Source organism: Mytilus californianus, unplaced genomic scaffold (genome assembly GCF_021869535.1).
Source record: "Mytilus californianus isolate M0D057914Y unplaced genomic scaffold, xbMytCali1.0.p SCAF_9, whole genome shotgun sequence".
Lineage (NCBI taxonomy): Eukaryota > Metazoa > Mollusca > Bivalvia > Mytilida > Mytilidae > Mytilus > Mytilus californianus.
The window spans coordinates 6,690,780-6,709,322 of record NW_026262745.1 but is presented as its reverse complement, the minus strand read 5'-3'; the positions used below and the strand labels follow the sequence as shown (position 1 = coordinate 6,709,322).

At 31.9% G+C, this 18,543-nt stretch overlaps 1 protein-coding gene across 1 annotated transcript; it reads left to right on the top strand.

Moving 5' to 3' along the window:
• The first annotated feature begins 5,658 nt into the window (after positions 1–5,658).
• LOC127715042 (multidrug resistance-associated protein 1-like) lies at positions 5,659–17,001 on the top strand. The gene is made up of 23 exons (XM_052221060.1): positions 5,659–5,783; positions 5,974–6,144; positions 6,554–6,731; positions 6,913–7,167; positions 7,365–7,430; positions 7,643–7,780; positions 7,898–8,044; positions 8,355–8,439; positions 8,721–8,787; positions 9,188–9,314; positions 9,477–9,653; positions 9,899–10,066; positions 10,395–10,718; positions 11,208–11,427; positions 11,615–11,925; positions 12,123–12,322; positions 12,645–12,771; positions 13,253–13,354; positions 13,729–13,875; positions 14,200–14,358; positions 14,615–14,781; positions 15,449–15,643; positions 16,342–17,001. The coding sequence occupies exons 1-23, from the start codon at positions 5,659–5,661 to the stop codon at positions 16,463–16,465; spliced, it is 3,780 nt and encodes a 1,259-aa protein (XP_052077020.1). The 3' UTR covers positions 16,466–17,001.
• Positions 17,002–18,543: the final 1,542 nt, after the last annotated feature.

Sequence of the window (18,543 nt, the reverse complement as noted above, 5' to 3'; positions counted from 1 at the left end):
TGGTATCGTTTATGAGTTTGTACAACCACTGGGGGTCGATGCCACTTCTGGTGGACCTTTCGTCATCGAGAGTATCACCAGCCTTGTGGTCAGCACTCGTGTGTGTTGACATGAAATATTAAAAACCTATTATACTGTCATTTTCTGTAAATTTTTGGTTTATTTATTATGAATTTTGCTAAACACTAAATCTTTTCTACACTCAGACATAGGTGGTCTAAGCCGTATTTAACACTCAAGCTTTTCTCAGTGGCTTTTCTACACTCAGACATAGGTGGTCTAAGCCGTATTTAGCACTCAAGCTTTTCTACACTCAGACGTAGGTGGTCTAAGCCGTATTTAACACTCAAGCTTTTCTACACTCAGACATAGGTGGTCTTAGCCGTATTTAACACTCAAGCTTTTCTACACTCAGACATAGGTGGTCTCAGCCGTATTTAACACTCAAGCTTTTCTACACTCAGACATAGGTGGTCTAAGCCGTATTTAACACTCAAGCTTTTCTACACTCAGACGTAGGTGGTCTAAGCCGTATTTAACACTAAAGCTTTTCTACACTCAGACATAGGTGGTCTAAGCCGTATTTAGCACTAAAGCTTTTCTGCACTCAAACATAGGTGGTCTAAGCCGTATTTAGCACTAAAGCTTTTCTACACTCAGGCATAGGTAGTCTAAGCCGTATTTATCACTAAAGCTTTTCTACACTCAGGCATAGGTGTTCTAAGCCGTATTTATCACTAAAGCTTTTCTACACTCAGACATAGGTGGTCTAAGCCGTATTTAACACTAAAGCTTTTCTACACACAGACATATGTGATCTAAGCCGTATTTAGCACTAAAGCTTTTCTACACTCAGACATAGGTGGTCTAAGCCGTATTTAACACTCAAGCTTTTCTACACTCAGACATAGGTGGTCTAAGCCCTATTTAGCCATAAGCTTTTCTACACTCAGACATAGGTGTTCTAAGCCGTATTTAGCACTAAAGCTATTCTACACTCAGACATAGGTGGTCTAAGCCGTATTTAACACTAAAGCTTTTCTACACACAGACATAGGTGGTCTAAGCCGTATTTAGCACTAAAGCTTCTCTACAATCAGACATAGGTAGTCTAAGCCGTATTCAACACTAAAGCTTTTCTACACTCAGACATAGGTGGTATAAGCCGTATTTAACACTAAAGCTATTCTACACTCAGACATAGGTGGTCTAAGCCGTATTTAACACGGAATTTTTGGTATATGATTTTGCCTACAAACTGTTTATATTCGAGCGCCACTGATGAGTCTTATGTAGACGAAACACGCGTCTAACGAAACAAATTATTCACTTGCTATCTGATGAGTTTTTGGCTCCATCAACACTTAATTCTCCAAAAATATCATAAAACATTAAGATATGACATAAGATAACAACTGACCAGGTTCCTGATTAGGTTTCAAAAGTTGAAATATATAGAAAACGATTGTTTTAAAATCAGCAAAGAAGTGTTTATAAGAAGAAACCATATTGACCTCTAAAAATACAACACATGTAAATATAAAGTGGTATACGCGGGCAATGTAATGGTTTACTCCCCGTTTTATTACCCCCCCCCCCCTTCCCAACCACCAACACCACACACACACAATGTTCCCCACGTATATATTTCTTTTAGTTGTATTTTTTTCATATAAATGTTTTTTCAATGCTATTCAACTTTATTGTTGAAATTACCTTCCAATTATTTTAATCCGAGCGTCCTTGGTGAGTCTTATTAACACGAGACGCGCGTTTGGTGTACCAAGTTATAAGCCATGTAGCTTTGGTTCGTTGTTACAAGCACTGGGTAGAAGCCACTGCTTGTGGATGTTTAGTTCATGATGTTAACATGAAATATCATTCATACGGCCATTCGAGACACTAAGGTTTCTGTACTCCTAAATCATTTGTATGATAGATTGTCTTAGTCGTGTTTGGCACAATTTCTTTTGAATTTTGGTTTTAATTGCCCTTACATTTTATATTTGATTTGGTCAATCAACTGTTTTGATTCGAGCACAACTGAGTTTTTTGTAAACATACGCAAATAGTGTGTAGCGTTCGAAATTACAAGCCACGTAATGTTGACGAGCAAAGTGTGTTTTCTGAACTTTTTTTATTGGACATTTTGCTTTTCTTATTCCAATGATCGAGATTATATGAGGAAGATTTTAAAAGTTCTCACAGAAGCAGTTAAACCATCAAATGTTGATTAGTGTGCGTTTTCCATTGACTGCATGGGATAACTAAATATAAGGTTCTGGGTTGGTATTAAAGAATAGAAACAATGAGCAAAAAATAATGAAGAATAGAGAAAAATGGACAAAAAGTAAGAGGATGCTAAAATATGAAGAATAGACAATGATTGGCAAACAAAATAAAGCATACAGAAGAATGAACAAAAAATGAAAATTAGAGAATAACAGATACTAAAATATAAGCAATAGAGAATAATGGGCCAAGAAAATAAAGAAAACAGAAAAAGGCCCAAAATCAAAAATCAAAAAGAAATGACGAGCCCATCGAGACCCTCATATAAGAGGCATTTTGTATTTTAACGAAAGAAGTTTAATTCACTCCGTCACAACTTTATAATCTTATCAAAACTCTTGACGGTTGTTGCTTTTTTTCAAAATGTCTTTTGTCCATTGTATTTGGTGTTCAGGTTATCTGTGAAATCATTCACAACTTGTGACCTGTGGCGAATTAGAGTAATATGATATGGACTCCGACATTAACCAGTCCTTTTTGTTGACCTCACTATTTCGTTTTTTTTTTCTATTCTTTTTGGATTGCTGTTACATTTGCGTTTATAACCCCCCTTTTTTAAAAACCTAGCTAGTATTATGACTTGTAGTTGAATCATTCTAGAATAACATTTTAATAATAATGAATTCAAATGAAACAAGTTAGTAAATGCCTTTGACGACCATGTAGATTTAAAATATTAACGAAATTAGCCTTCATTGAACCAAATCTAAAATAAACGGGAATTCTCTCTGATTTCATTACATGTTACTGACGTCACACAGACATTGCTCAACAATAAGATTATTGTTAAGTTCAAAATATAGTGAATAATCTATTAATATATAGAGAATCCATATTTTACTTAACAAATAATCGATAAAATTAAATGGTATGAACGGGGTCACCAATGTAAACAGACGTAAATAGCCGAAGACATTTAAGTATCTCCCACATGGTCAGTCGGATGGAAAAGGGGAATTTATGGTTCAGTTTAAATTTCTATTGTAATAATCCTCAGCCTATATAAATGCTGGTACCGTCTTGCAATGGCATACAACAAACTAACAAACTAGACTGTACAACTTACCATGGAAGACAAAATATATTGTGATAGACCATTTATGGTGGGTTTACGGGTAAATCGTGAATCATAGGGCTCAAATGAATGCAACATATAATTTCAAAATTGTTGAATGTAATTGTTAAAGTAATAAAGTCAAATCAAATCATCACTATTGCTTAAAAATGTCCTAATGATATTAGTAATTTTTGTAGAAAAGAAAATATTATAAACTTTTCGTTAAAGCTCTATGTGTTTTTGATGTTTTATTTTGATGTGTTTTGGATAGGTGTAGGAGCGTAAACTGTGCTAATTATTCTAAAAACAAGCTTAGTTCACGGTAAAATAGGCATTATATATTATTGCTTACTTCTGGACAAATTGGGTCATTGAAATTAATAAGTCATGCAACATATATTATAAAAAAGGCAGTAACAGTTACAAATGCATTTAATTTATTGTTTTTTTCAGCATTTTTTTGAAGAAACATCTTTTCAGATGAAGAAGTTCGATCAAAGCGCTATAATTTGCTGTAGCTTTCAAGTTTGCACATAAATCACTCGCTACATTCTTTTTATTTAAAACCAATACGGATTTACCTTTTAGGTGCTACAGGAGAAAATAAACACGACACATACAGTATTGACTGAGAATTTACAAAAGACAACATGCCAGTGGAGTACGTTTGCATTTCTGTTGATGGGTGTTCCTTTATGCTTTTTCCAGATTACAAGTAGAAAGAAGGACCAAAGATGTTCTAAAAGAATGGTCAATTTTAGAATTGTAAGTTTGGTTTATTCAATTGAAGGAAATCAAACTTTAGCTTTAGCATGTCATATGGGCGTTTGTTATCTGTACATTTTACTTTCAATTAAGTTTTTATGCAACTAATTTTCTATTCTTCCTTGACGGGTTTTCAATGTGCCCTATCCAAAATGTTTGAAATGTAACCCAATTAGTATGCAAAAATCTTGAAAATATGCTTAAAAAGAAAGAAGCGAATAAAAATCGTAGCTTTAAGAAGTTTTGAAACAGGTAAATGTGTTTTAAAAAAATTAAAAAAATCACATTCATTCTAGTGACTTATTTTCATTCCGTTTTCAGATCCTCACAGGACTTATCGCTCTTCTGACGACATGTTACATACTGAAGAACATTCAGGAAATGATTGGAGAAAATGGCACCGTTATTGGAACCTTAACACCAGTAATTGTTGCATTCGAAATGGTAAGTAGAGTATATTCCACGATGTGAAAGTTTTCTGAAAAATAAAAAAAGATTTGCAAAATTAATCACGAGCTACATTTTAATCATGAATTGTATTAGATTTGAATTTAGAAAGATACATAATTTTTGGTCAAATGAAAATATATGATAAAAATATGTGAATGAATGTAATATAAAATTATATTTTCAGAAGTACATCACAAATGGAACTATGAATGGCGTTTTATTTGCATTGTATTTGTTATTAGTACTGACGATATTGACACAAGAATACCTTCATCGTGCAACGAAGAGAGGACAGGGATTTGAACTAGAAGAGGTAAGCTGAAAATAGAAATTCTGTTTAAATATTTTTACTTCCAAGGCGATTACTAATATTCTTGAATTCCCTTTCATCTTTATTCTTGAAATATCTCACCTGAAACTTAAGTTAAACCAAATTCTACATAAATATTGCTTTATTCATCTAATCGTGTAACGTTTTTCCATTAGTCTATTGATGTATTTCATTGATTTATTTTAGAAATCGACCTCAGAGAGCAGCGCATCTTTATTTTCCAAACTGACGTTCGGACATTGTACAAAGTAAGTGTATTAAAATTGAATTAAATTGTTTTACTTAAAATGTTCACAATATATCAGATGTTCACATAAACAGTTGCGTAGAAAATGTCTTTTATATGTCTTTTGATTATTTTTGTCATTAGGTTTGTCTAATCAAGAAGGTTATATGATCTCATATAACCTCCTTGGTCTGATTGACGTATACCCCATTTCTCCTTTTGTTCATAAGTACTTTTTCTGAAAAGTCTCAAATTCTCCTTTCCATTTTTGATTGGTAAGGTTTTGCTAAATCCATACTATGCAATATACACGAACCTTAGAAGAACACATACTTCTGGCTCGGAATTAGAATATCGTGTCCGGGTAGGGTGTCACGGGCTTGTGGTCTAGAATCTTAGATCCGACTATACGGTAAAATACAAAGCAAGGTGTAAACAAAATTCTAAAACATGTTATCGTCTTGTATATCCGTGTAGTTTTTTTCCCACAGGAGTTAGGTTTTAATTAACCAAACAATCTTTACTTACAGACTTGTCATGAAAGGATACAGACAAAAATTAGAAAGAAAAGATTTATTTCCGTTGAATGAAAAGGATACGTCAGCGTGTGTCGTACCCCGATTTGAAGAATACTGGAACCAGGAGGTAGATTATATAAAAAGGTGCGTTTTAGATACTGTAACTCTTTGATAACCTTTGTGAAGTTACCAGCTCAAAAATTAATACATATTTTTCGCATCAACTCTTGAAATATAAATTGATATAAAGCGATAAAATGATAAAACTTTTTAACAGGCAGTTCTGATACATGATTTTCCTTTCCATAAATATTTTGCATTCTTAAATTTGTAGAAGTTGTGCTTTTTCAACAACAAAGAATACGGACAAAGGCAACGAAGAATTAAAACAACAGCCACAACTTGTTAAATGTTTGTTAAAGGCGTTTGGACCATATGTACTAGGTGCAGCTATGCTGAATTTACTATCAAGTATTTTTGGATTACTCACTCCTTTTGTCCTTAGGTATGTATAATAAATACAGGACAAACTAATAGCATTTTTAATTTATTATTCATTTTCAGTGAATAAATAGAAAATTACACTTTGTTATAATTAATTTTATGCGTCCGAAGCGCTTTTCTAGATTTACATTCACCAGAAACGCCCACAACTAATCATTTGAAAGCCAAGAATGTACAAGAACCAAAACTTGTGAAGAGTTGAAACTTGTCAACTTTTAAGCAAGTGTGAATTGTAATAATTTTATTTCTAGTAGCTGTTGATGTCTATAATGTGTATTTTCACGTACCAGTAACATGTATTGCTATATAGATCCATAAAATTGATATACATGTATATATATTTCACAATTGATATCAGTAAAGCAATTATAATAACCAATCAAGTAATCATCTTTTCTTTCATTTTTTAGATTATTAATTCAGTTTACTGAAGATCATACAAATGCATTGTGGGAAGGATATATGTACGCTTTAGTGATGTTTGGGCTCACCATTGGCAAAACCATTTTTGAAACTCAACAAGGACAGAGAAATTGTAACGGTGACAGTCGTATGTGGATAGCAATTTCATCAGTCATATACAAAAAGGTAAATTACTATACCTTTTGTCAGAAATAGGGAACAAAAATTAAAAGAAATACAAATATTCCAGGAAATAATGAATACACGTATATTAAGAGTAATTTATGGGATAGGTTTTAAGTGAAAAAAATTATTTTTTGGATGTTATGGACATAACAAAATATTCTTAATACAATTTCTTTTTCAGACCCTTAGACTTTCCAACTCAGCCAAGAAGTCTTCAACATCAGGAGAAATAGTCAATCTGCTGTCTGTAGATGCTGGTAGAATTTCTTCTTGTTTCCATAATATAAATTACCTCTGGACTATACCATTTATGTTCTGTTCCACGTTGTTCTTACTTTGGCAGACGCTTGGAGTCTCAGCTTTCATTGGACTTGGAATCGTGATTGTTCTGATACCTTTCAACTCGTTTTTGGTTAAAAAAGGAAAAGATTTGCATGTAAGTCAAACATTTTTAAACATCTACTTTTATTCTTAATCAACAATGTTTTTTGTTTCTCTCGTGACATAAATTCCAGTTAAATAAATTTTTTAATAAGTGTTAACGCATTTAGAAAAAAATTTACAAAAACAATTCACAATTATAGTATCTGATTGATTAAATTGATAGATAATTTGATTAAATCTTTTTTTCAGTTAGAGGTTATGGATTTAAAAGACAACAGAGTTAAAATGATGAATGAAGTTTTGAATGGCATAAAGGTGAGTTTTTCATTTCGGCAAGCATTCGAATTTAGTTAAACAAATACAATATTAGATACATATTATATATGATGTTTTATATAATAAACAAATGAAAAGGTTTGAATAAAGCTTGAATCGTTTTTTTTAAATGATGATCCTATTAAACTGACCATAGATAGCGACTGTCTATATATTCATTGCGGTTAATTGCTGAGATTTGTTTCTTATAGGTATTGAAACTCTATGCCTGGGAAGATTCTTTTGAGAAACAAATATCAACGATCCGTGACAAAGAAATGGGTGTCATCAGAAATCAAGCACTTGTTGGTACCTGTATGCATTTGGCATGGTGCTTGACTCCATTTTTGGTAAGCTTTTAAGTCAAGTTCGAAAAGTAAAAAAGTAAAAAAAAAGTTCACGAGTTTTTCAACTTGAGCCACGGTTACGAAAGTAATTTTCAATAACATTTTTCTTTGTTTTGTTAGGTTTCATTGGGGACATTTGCTATGTATGTTTTGATCGACCCTGAGAATGTGCTGACTGCTGAAAAAGCTTTTGTGGCGATGTCTTTATTTGGAATGCTTAGCTGGAATTTGAATGCATTGCCTCACATTGTCAATCACTACGTACAGGTAATTACTTTATATCTATTCAAATGACATTTTACTTTAGATAAACATACTGCGAATATACTGTAACATATAAAAAATGACATTTCGTAATTTTTTTATGATGACATAGACTATTTCATTTTGGATGGTACATAAAAACAAAATAACTGCATGTTTTAAGAAGTAGGGATGTTTATTTACAGATTTGAGAATTGAGAATTACAATTTCTTCGCTGAAATCCTTTAAGTTCTAGAGTTTACAATTCTAACCATATCGAGAATCCAAGAAAATGTTATACTAGTATTAAATATAAAACGTTATCAATTCTAGGCCAATGTTGCTTTGAAAAGAATCCAAGCATTTTTGAACAAGGAAGAACTAAATGAAGAAGCCGTGACAAGAAACCCTGAAAAAAGTAAGATTATTTAGACATGTAATATAATTCACCTAAAATATATATTATAAGTATGAAAGTATCATGTGTAATTTCAACAATTTATGTTTATTTTTGACCTATACCATTTTGAACTTCAGTTATATACATGATTTTTTTTTCATTTTGCCAAATTGATGTTTGTCACGATGATTTTGTTAATGAAATTCATTCTGTTACATGATAAATATAATATATACACGTCAAATAAAAATACTTAGTTTATTATATTATTCATTAAAAATGCTGTATTATCCCTGTAGAATATGCAGTCAGAGTTGACAGTGGTACTTTTGCATGGAATAAAGAAGATGATTTCAGCTTGAAGGAGTAAGTAGCAAATCTTTAAATCAGTTTGCATGTATATAAAGGTAACAAAACTTTGCTGCAAAACCGTATAGAAAATACACGTATCAACTAATTAAAATAATTTGATTACCAGATTTTCTTTATTGACCACTGCGGTGTAGTAAAAGTATGCAGGTATTCCTAAAGCTTATCTTTTTATGATTGTTTGTTTTAACTTAAGCATTTAGGCGTTTAAAAACTTTTACCCTACCCAACTTTTTTTCGAGACATCAGATTAAGGAAAATGCAATCACTTACATATATTAGCCTTGCCCTTCTTACAAGACCCAGTTTGATAAATATTTTCCATAGTCAATATTCTTTTACCTAACCAGACACTAGTTTTGTTCATACATTCTAACATCCGTGTTTTGATTTTCAGTATCAATGTCCACATACCAGAAGGATCATTCGTTGCCATTGTAGGATCTGTTGGTTCAGGAAAGTCATCCATGTTGTCTGCTATTTTAGGCGAAATGGAATCAATGTCTGGAAATGTCAATTTGAAGGTTTGTTATATATTTATTTCTATTCCATAATCCGTCAACTTTTAAAATATATCTGTTAAAATTATCCTATAATGATTTATTCTTTTTAAAAAATGTACCTTAATTCTTCGTGGTTGGAACCTTTACCATGAGTGCTTTCTAACAGTTATCTTCTCATTATAGGGAACAGTGGCCTATGTTTCTCAACAAGCCTGGATTAGGAACACATCACTGCAGAATAACATTTTGTTTGGAAAAGGCATGAATAAAAGTGAATACAACGATATCATCAATGCAACGGCACTCCGTACTGATTTGGATATGTTGGCTGGTGGTGATCAGACAGAAATAGGTGAAAAGGTTTGTAAAAATTCCTTTGCACTTTTATTGTTGACATTTAAGAGCACTAGAAACTATGAAGACATATTCGATGAAACCTGTGCATGTTTCCAACTTAAATGTTGAAAAACCTATAAATTACAATATAAGTAAATGACAAAACTATTAAAAAAATGTAATGTTGATAAAAAATGTTTCTTAGATATTGAAACCACAGTTATTAATCCAATTTCTATATAAACATGTATATTATTGTGATTTTTCAGGGCATTAATCTTAGTGGTGGTCAAAAACAGAGAGTAAGTTTAGCAAGGGCATTGTACCAGGATGCAGATGTTTATCTTCTTGATGACCCCCTTAGTGCTGTAGACGCTCATGTTGGCAAACATATATTTGACGAAGTACTTGACAAGAAAGGAAAACTAGGAAAGAAGGTATTTTGACGGTTTTATAAACTACACACTTGTTGAAAGATTATTCTTTATTATTACAATTATCTAATGCGCATATGCATTTTGGGGACGTCAGATAAAGTAAAATAACGATTGGAACCAAAGAGGTCGGTAGTGTTTTTGTAAAGGTGTTAAAATTACCATAGACTTCAGATAATGTACATCTAAGAAGCAATAACGAAATAGTACATTCAAATTCTCACAGCAAGCGTAGCTTTGAAATAAAATACGGAGAACATAAAAAAAAATGTGTTATATTTATATATATTAAATATTATTTGATTTTTATAAATATTATAATGTTTTGCAGACAAGAATTTTGGTAACAAATGGTGTTAGTTTTTTACCCAAAACAGACATGATCATCACAATGGTAGATGGTAAAATCGGAGAAATGGGAACCTTTAAAGAATTAATTGACCATAAAGGAGCATTTGCCGAATTTCTTGACAATTATATGATTAACAAAGGAAGTGATAAGGAAGAAACACTAGCAGGAAACGACGAGGCTTCTAATTTATCTGAAACAAAAGATGAAAATTCAAACTCTGGGAAAACAACAAATGACATTAACGAAACAGATAATAAAACCATGGATAAAATAATTGAGGAAGAATCTAATGAATCAGGAAAGGTAACAACATTGAATATTAACTTTTATCGTGAATACCTAATGAAATTATTAACAAACAAATATTGGTTGTATATAAAAGCGCACATTCCAAAATGATGTTACAAATATACTAGTTTATCAATTACTCATTTGCTGTAAATAATATTGAAATAATCCTATTAAAATATTGGTCCTTTGGTATCTTCGCCTAAACCATACATATATATTCATTTGCCGCACTTTTTCTGCTTTCATAATTCTTTTACTATCGTTCGTACATAGTGTTCAGTCCGTCAGGCTCTAAAGTTTTTAATTTTTTAATCCAAAAGGCTTCTTTAGTTTTTCGGTAAATTTCTGTGCCAAATACTATTTCTATTGCAGTAACTTTTAAATTTTCATCGAATGGTTATGTTGAATGAAGTGGTTTGCTACTGGATCGTCTGCTTTGTTTGTTCTTATTTTTGAAAATAATATATATAATAAGATATATAATTTTTTACTTCATTTCAGGCTAAAAGTGCAGTAATGTCATTCTACATGAGTGCCATTGGTGTTCCACTTAGTGTTTTTATTATAATATTCAACATAGCATTTGAAATACTACATCGGTCTTCTGATGTGTGGATAAGTCAATGGACGAGTGACAATACAACTCATATTAATGGGACTGTTGATACAACACAGAGAAATATGCGTCTTGGTGTCTATGCAGGAATCGGAACATTACAAGGTACACTTTCATTTTCTATTTAAAGCACATATTCTTTTGTCCGATATTTCATTTCAAGTCTTCAACATTCCTTATTCGGGATAAATACTTTTGAAAATTAATATTCTTTTTAATTAAAATTCATATCAATAGTAAAATATTTTAAATTGTGTTTGGCTTTAACGTAGAAATATCACGCTTTCTTCAGGTTTCGTTTTGCTACTCGTTGGATATAGTGTCAGTACTGCAAGAATGAATGCATCAAGAAAACTTCATAAAAACCTTCTGAGAAACATACTCCGTTCACCAATGACCTTTTTCGACACAACACCAGTAGGCAGAATAGTGAATCGTTTTTCCAACGACGTTGCCAGAATAGATAACGAAATCATCTACCAATTCAAAGACTGTATTATCAGTGCTGCTGTTGTCATCTGTAATGCTGTGATTATATGTTTTGGAACACCACAGTTTCTCTGCGTTCTTTTGCCAATAACCATCCTTTACTTCATTCTTCAGGTAAATTATCATTATTACAATTTTAAATCATAGCAAAATGTTAATTTAAAGATTTCAAACTTGCGAACAAATTGTAAGGTTTACTTTAATTCATGATTCCTGATTTTCATAAACAAATATGGACTTTCATGTTAATTTCTCGTACATATGGAACCTGGCGAATTCATTTCATATGGTTCTTTTGTTTTATTTTGTAGAGATTCTATACAGTAACTTCGACACAACTTAGACGTTTTGAGACATCTGCAAATTCTCCAATTTACTCTCAATTTGCTGAAACTATTTCTGGAACATCAACCATCAGAGCTTACAACCAGCAAGCAAGATTTATTGCTGAATCAGCAGAACGTATTGATGAACATAAAATAGCTCAGAATTCCGCAAGAGTTGTAAGCCAGTAAGGATCTATAAATTTTTTTATTTGTGTTTAATTTGCGGAAAATATGCTGTCAATATAAAAAAAAAAAACAAACAACCGAAACTGTTAAGGTAAAGTAAAATGAAGAATAAAATTAATAGATTTTATATATTATTGACTTCTTGTGACCACTCGTGCTAGAAGAAAAACATTATTTGGCAATTGTTTTTTTGTTTTTGTTTGTTTGTTGAAAACTCTTTTAATAACGATTTGAAAAAAACAAATATGTAAACGAATAATGGATAAACGTATTACAGTACTATACATACATATTTCTCATATATTACTTTACTTTTTGTAGATGGCTATCAGTTCGACTTCAGTTCATGGGAGCACTTATTTTATTGTTTGTTTGTATATTTGCTGTGCTTGGAAAAGCTTCATTGTCTGCAGGAATAGTAGGACTTATTATAACATATGCTTTAGAGGTAAGTTGTACTTTCGACAGACACAGTCTTATGGATCTTTTAAATAGTTTGTTATATTTAATATCTTTTCTTAATATTAAGCTAAAAAGATATGATTTATGCATCAGAAATATTATTTTCCAATAGCTGCATTATCCGAAGCTTTGTTAACGTGGTTTCTCGTTCGTATTGTGTTCTCAGTGAATTTTGATTCCAATTTTTCGACATATAGTAAAGTATTTTGAATTCTTCCTGTTATTTACTTCTCTGCATCGCCAGGGAATACAAGAAGATTTTCCGTGCAAAAAAAAAGCATGGTTTAAAAAAAAAATCAGATCACTATTTTATAGATAAGTGATTAATTTTTAAATATTGCTAAAGCATTGTTAGTAAAGAAGTGGAAGATACAAAAGGAACATACAGAACTAAGTTCGAGCGAATGCATAAAGTAAATATTTATCAATTTTCTGGCATACTAAAGATATATTTTTGTTTGTTTCAGATAACCGGATGTTTGCAATGGGTTGTAAGAGTAATTTCTGATTTAGAAAATAACACAGTATCGATCGAAAAGATTCAGGAATATACAGAAACTCCAACCGAGGTATACATCTTAACCTTCATAGATTTATTCTTATGTTTTTACATTTTTGAAATCAGTTATATAAGCAATAAGTTAGAAAAAAAAATATTACTCAACGCTTATACTAGATTATTGAACACCACTTATTTTAGGTAAATTACTATTTACAAAATAAATAAGCTAGTATTCTCAATAGATATAAGAAGATGTGGTATGAGTGCCAATGAGACAACTCTCCATCCAAGTCAAAATTTATAAAAGTAAACCATTATAGGTCACAGTACGGTCTTCAAAGCCGTTTTTAAAGCAATCCTAGTCGTAGCAATTGGTGACTTGTGCGTTAAAAAACTCTTCAAATAAAAATCTGTTAATCAAAACATTTGCACTGATTATAGGCTGCATGGGAAATTCCAGAGAAGGAACCTAGTTCAAGTTGGCCAGAGATAGGATGCATAGAATTCCAAGATTATGGCGTGAGATACAGAGAAGGTCTAGACTTGGTGCTGAAGGGAATAACGTGTACAATACAACCAAATGAAAAGGTAATTTGTCCATATTTACTTTGACTTAGTTAGTTCTTATGTTGTACTGTTACACCACTGTCCCACGTTAGGGGGAGGGTTGGGATCCCGCTAACATGTGTAACCCCGACACATTCTGTATGTATGTGCCTGTCCCAAGTCAGGAGCCTGTAATTCAGTGGTTGTCGTCCATACAATACGTCAATATCTAAATGATTTGGCTTTTACGAAAATTGTTTACACAATTTACATACGGAATTATACCAGAAAATTAACCAAAAGTATAGTATCAGTATGTAAATAAGGCCAATATTACATGAATTGACATGTATTTCTTTTTTCCAGATTGGTATAGTCGGCAGAACTGGTGCAGGGAAGTCATCTTTAACAATGGCTTTGTTTAGAATCCTCGAGAAAGCTAAAGGGAAAATAATCATTGATGGAATTGATATATCAACTATCGGGCTTCATGACTTGAGATCTAAAATTACCATTATACCACAGGTACATATTCAACCCTTTTGTTGGTACAGTTTGGTTCTAGAAAATTAAATGCGGTAGAAAATTCAAATGAAAGTTGTGCGTTAGAAAAACGCGGCTTAAAACATGCTTCCACCTTTAAAATTAAAATGAGACATGACGTGAAAGGTTTAAGCGATAGAAATATACAAAATATAAAAGTTTTAAGTTATTTCAATTCATCATTTAATTATTTTATGCAATACAATTTTCATTCGAATAAAAATAAACTTTCTTGTAGGATCCTGTCTTGTTTTCTGGGACCATGAAAATGAATTTAGATCCATTCGAAGAGTACAGTAACGAAGAGATATGGAAGGCTTTAGAACATGCCCATCTTAAGAAATTTGTTGATGGTTTGGAGGAAGGATTAGACCACAAGTGTTCTGAAGGAGGAGAAAATTTCAGGTAATAATTCCAACACAATGCAATAAGGATTTGTTTGAATGTGTTTTTTGAATAAAAACTAGATCGTACATCAGATAGTCACAGACATTACAAAAGGTTGCAATCATAATTGAATTTGATATTTACAGTACTGTTAAATGAAAATTAGAAAAAAATCAGATAGATTATGAATGTTATTAATTAAAGGGAATCTTTCCGAGCTAATACTTGTAAAAAAAAATCTGATTCGTGAAAGGCTATGTTAAATTTTTTTTTAAATATAAGTAATTAACTGCATAGTTAATCAACAATATCAATTGTACTAGCGAAAAATGACAAAGATACAAAATGATAATTTCTTTCTAGTAATATAAATCTATACACAAAATTTCATTAACGTTAAAATTACAAAATCATATAAGCTAAATTCAAAAAAGTATGAAACATATTAATATTGTTTACCGTACAATTTTTCATCTGAATATAAATAATTCTCAAGGGATAATTCAATTTTAAAGTCAATATTCCGACCTGCCATTACGATCGCGATTCCTACCTGTACAGGATGGAAATAAGACATTATGAGTTATACCGCTTTGTCTGAAAATGTTATTATTTCATTAGGGTTAAGATTGTTCTCATGTGTAAGAAATATAAGATGATGATCAAGTAGAATATTTTTTTTAAGTGTTGGACAAAGACAGCTTGTTTGTCTTGCCAGAGCGCTGTTGAGGAAGACTAAAATATTGGTCCTAGACGAAGCTACAGCAGCTGTAGATTTAGAAACAGACGATTTGATACAGAATACTATTAGAACAGAGTTTTCAGATTGTACAATCCTTACAATAGCACACAGACTCAACACTATCATGGACTACACAAGGTAATGATTGATTATTGTTGTCGCATATTATTAAAAATTGTAAGGAAATTCATCAGGTATTGTTCAAGAGACCAAAAACTAGGACAACTGCATTTTATAAATGGGAGTGATTGAGTGTTGCTTGATAAACGTACACTGGCAAACATTTCATGCATATAGAGGATGAGAACAAATTAACAATTGATATATAAATATGTTCAGCATGGAAGGTTGACCAGGGTGAATTGAAATTTGGACGGCTATTTTTAAAAATTAGGGACAGAAATACTGCCTTGCAACAGGTCACCTAAGGACGATTAGACAGTTGTTGCAAGGGTTCTATAACGTGCAATAAGCGTGACACCCATCTTATACGAGACATCCGTTTTAACGTTCCAATTCTGACTGACGTGGCTACGTATTTATTCATCCCACAAAGCCAAACGCCATACTATCTAACATGATAGGGCCTATTATTGCTGACTATACGATTCAGGTTTTGCTCATTGTTGAAGGCCGTACGGTGTCATATAGTATCTAATTAATCTGCTAATAATACATAAGGTATATTATTTAATTCATTGTTCAAATAAAACTGGAAATTTTGAAAGGGATTAATCATTGAATCTATTGTTTCGAGAAATATAACTTACACAAAAGATGATATCTTTATTATTATAACAACCGAATATTATTTCATATATATTTTTTTCCTTTAGAATAATGGTTCTGGATGCTGGAAATATTAGTGAATTTGACACACCATCAAACTTGTTAGAGAACTGTAAAAGTATGTTTTATAGTATGGCTAAAGATGCAGGATTGGTTAAAAGCAATAAATAAAGATATTTATTGGCTTAACCATATTTTGTGACTTGACTAAAGAGAACAGCTTTTTTGGTGGGAATCATCATGAACAGAGTATTTTCTGTGAGGAACAAAGGACGATCACACATTTGTTCTCTACCAAACTAAAGTGAACGAAGTGGTTAACAGTAACTGAATAAGGAAACCAGTATGCTAATGTTTTTCTTGCCATTGTTACGACAAATGAAACTTCCAATAAGAAGAATTGAATTTATACAAACATGTTATCGTTTTAAATTATTCCATATTTTCTGAGCAAAGATCATGGATTCTATGAACCTATCTTTCATTTCTATTGCATAATTTCATTCTGAATGTGTCCATTATATCTTTTCCATTTCTAAATTTGTTAGAATTTGTAGTTCAACTTATCTCTAGTGCAATAAACACATCCCTAGTTATTTTTAATGTATATGTTATTTTTTTGCAATATTTCATACTTTACCATTATTTTAATTTTTATTTGTTATACTTTATCTCAATATTTCTAGCTGGCATTTCATAGGGCACCAACCTTGTTGTTATTTTCATTATAAAATCTGTTTGTATGAAGTTTTACATTTTAAAATCATTTAGTTATATAAGAACATGTAAAGACAAATATGTTTTTTTAAATTTGTTGAACATAAAAATATAACTTATAATTGTTGGCCTCTCATTATCAACTTGTCCTTTTTAAAACAAGAATCACAAAAAGTAGCAGTAGTAAAATGATATGTCCTAGAACTTTCCACCAAAAGTTAGACTTGAAGTGAGTGACGTCTAATGCGACTGTGTTGGATGAATAATTTTTAGTCAAAATGGACGGTCATATTAAGGAGAAGAAACGGTTTAGAGAGAGTAATACTAACACTGTCAACATGGGCTTGTCACCCCTGTGACTATGTTGATTTTTCCCCCTTGAAGAAGTCAATGTGAAACAAGGTGTATTATAATGCATTCAACGGCGATGCAGTACAATTGCTACGTAACACTACACAAAGTTAAGGTAAATATTCTCCCCTTTATGTAGAAAAGTTCAAATACCAGCCCTTACCCAAGCACTGGTGGGCAGAATCCTATTTTTCCCATTTGGCATCCGGAACCTTCGTCCCTAGATACCCCAGTAAGACTTTTAAAAGTATATCAAGGCTACAATTAGAACTGCAATGCTTTTTGCTGCGAGATGATAACCTGTTTGTCTTTTAATAACCTTTTTGTAAGGCAAGTAAAGCAAAAAAGCAACCAAACAGGACGAAAAATCACCCTATTGGCAACAACAAATAAGTGGATTTTTTTTTCACTGAACACCGCTAACAGCCAGTTAGAGAAATGCCGAGGTACCAAAAATTACCTTAGGATTTCTGCTACGTAACACATCAAACCTTTTACCTTTATGTAGAAAAGCCCCAAAACAAGCCTCTACCCAAGCACTGGTGGACAGAACCTAAACTTTCCCATAGTGCATCCGTAACTTGCGTCCCTGGGTACCCCAGAAAGCCATTAAGAGGTATATCATGGATAGAATTAGAACTGCAAAGGTTTTCTGCTACGTGATGATAACCTTCCTGTCTTTCAATAACCTTTTCGTGAGGCAAGAAATGCAAAAACGCAACCAAACAGGACGATAAATCACCCATTGGCAACAACAAATAAGTGGAATTTTTCACTGAACTCCGCTTACAGGTAGTTAGAGGAAATATCGAGGCATCAAAATAACCATGCCAGAAATTAAGAAACGATCCGGGTAAACTACTCGATCCTCTAAATAAATTTATTCTAAAAGGTTACCAATTCAACACTGTAATTAGATCTTTGCATATTGATTTTATTGGTAATAATATTGATTTTGTTATCAGTAAATTAAAAGCAAACTGAATATTATTTTGATATACATATGCATATTCATGGCTCTACAATCTGTCGATACCTGTATCTTGGCATTGCACAAGGTCATGTTTTTCTCTGACTGTTTATGACGTCTTTACACTAAATCCATTGGATGTTGGATGTGTACTGATTGCCAGTTTAGTCTTAGATGCATGATTTTTTTTATTAGTTGTTTTTGGCTTTGA

Excerpts from the sequence above, each read along its gene's own strand:
- LOC127715042 (XM_052221060.1), top strand. The coding sequence starts at position 5,659 with ATGAAAGGATACAGACAAAAATTAGAAAGAAAAGATTTATTTCCGTTG. Across the intron at positions 6,145-6,553 it reads CTCACTCCTTTTGTCCTTAG|ATTATTAATTCAGTTTACTG; the intron begins GTATGTATAATA and ends TTCATTTTTTAG. Across the intron at positions 7,431-7,642 it reads AAGTTTTGAATGGCATAAAG|GTATTGAAACTCTATGCCTG; the intron begins GTGAGTTTTTCA and ends TGTTTCTTATAG.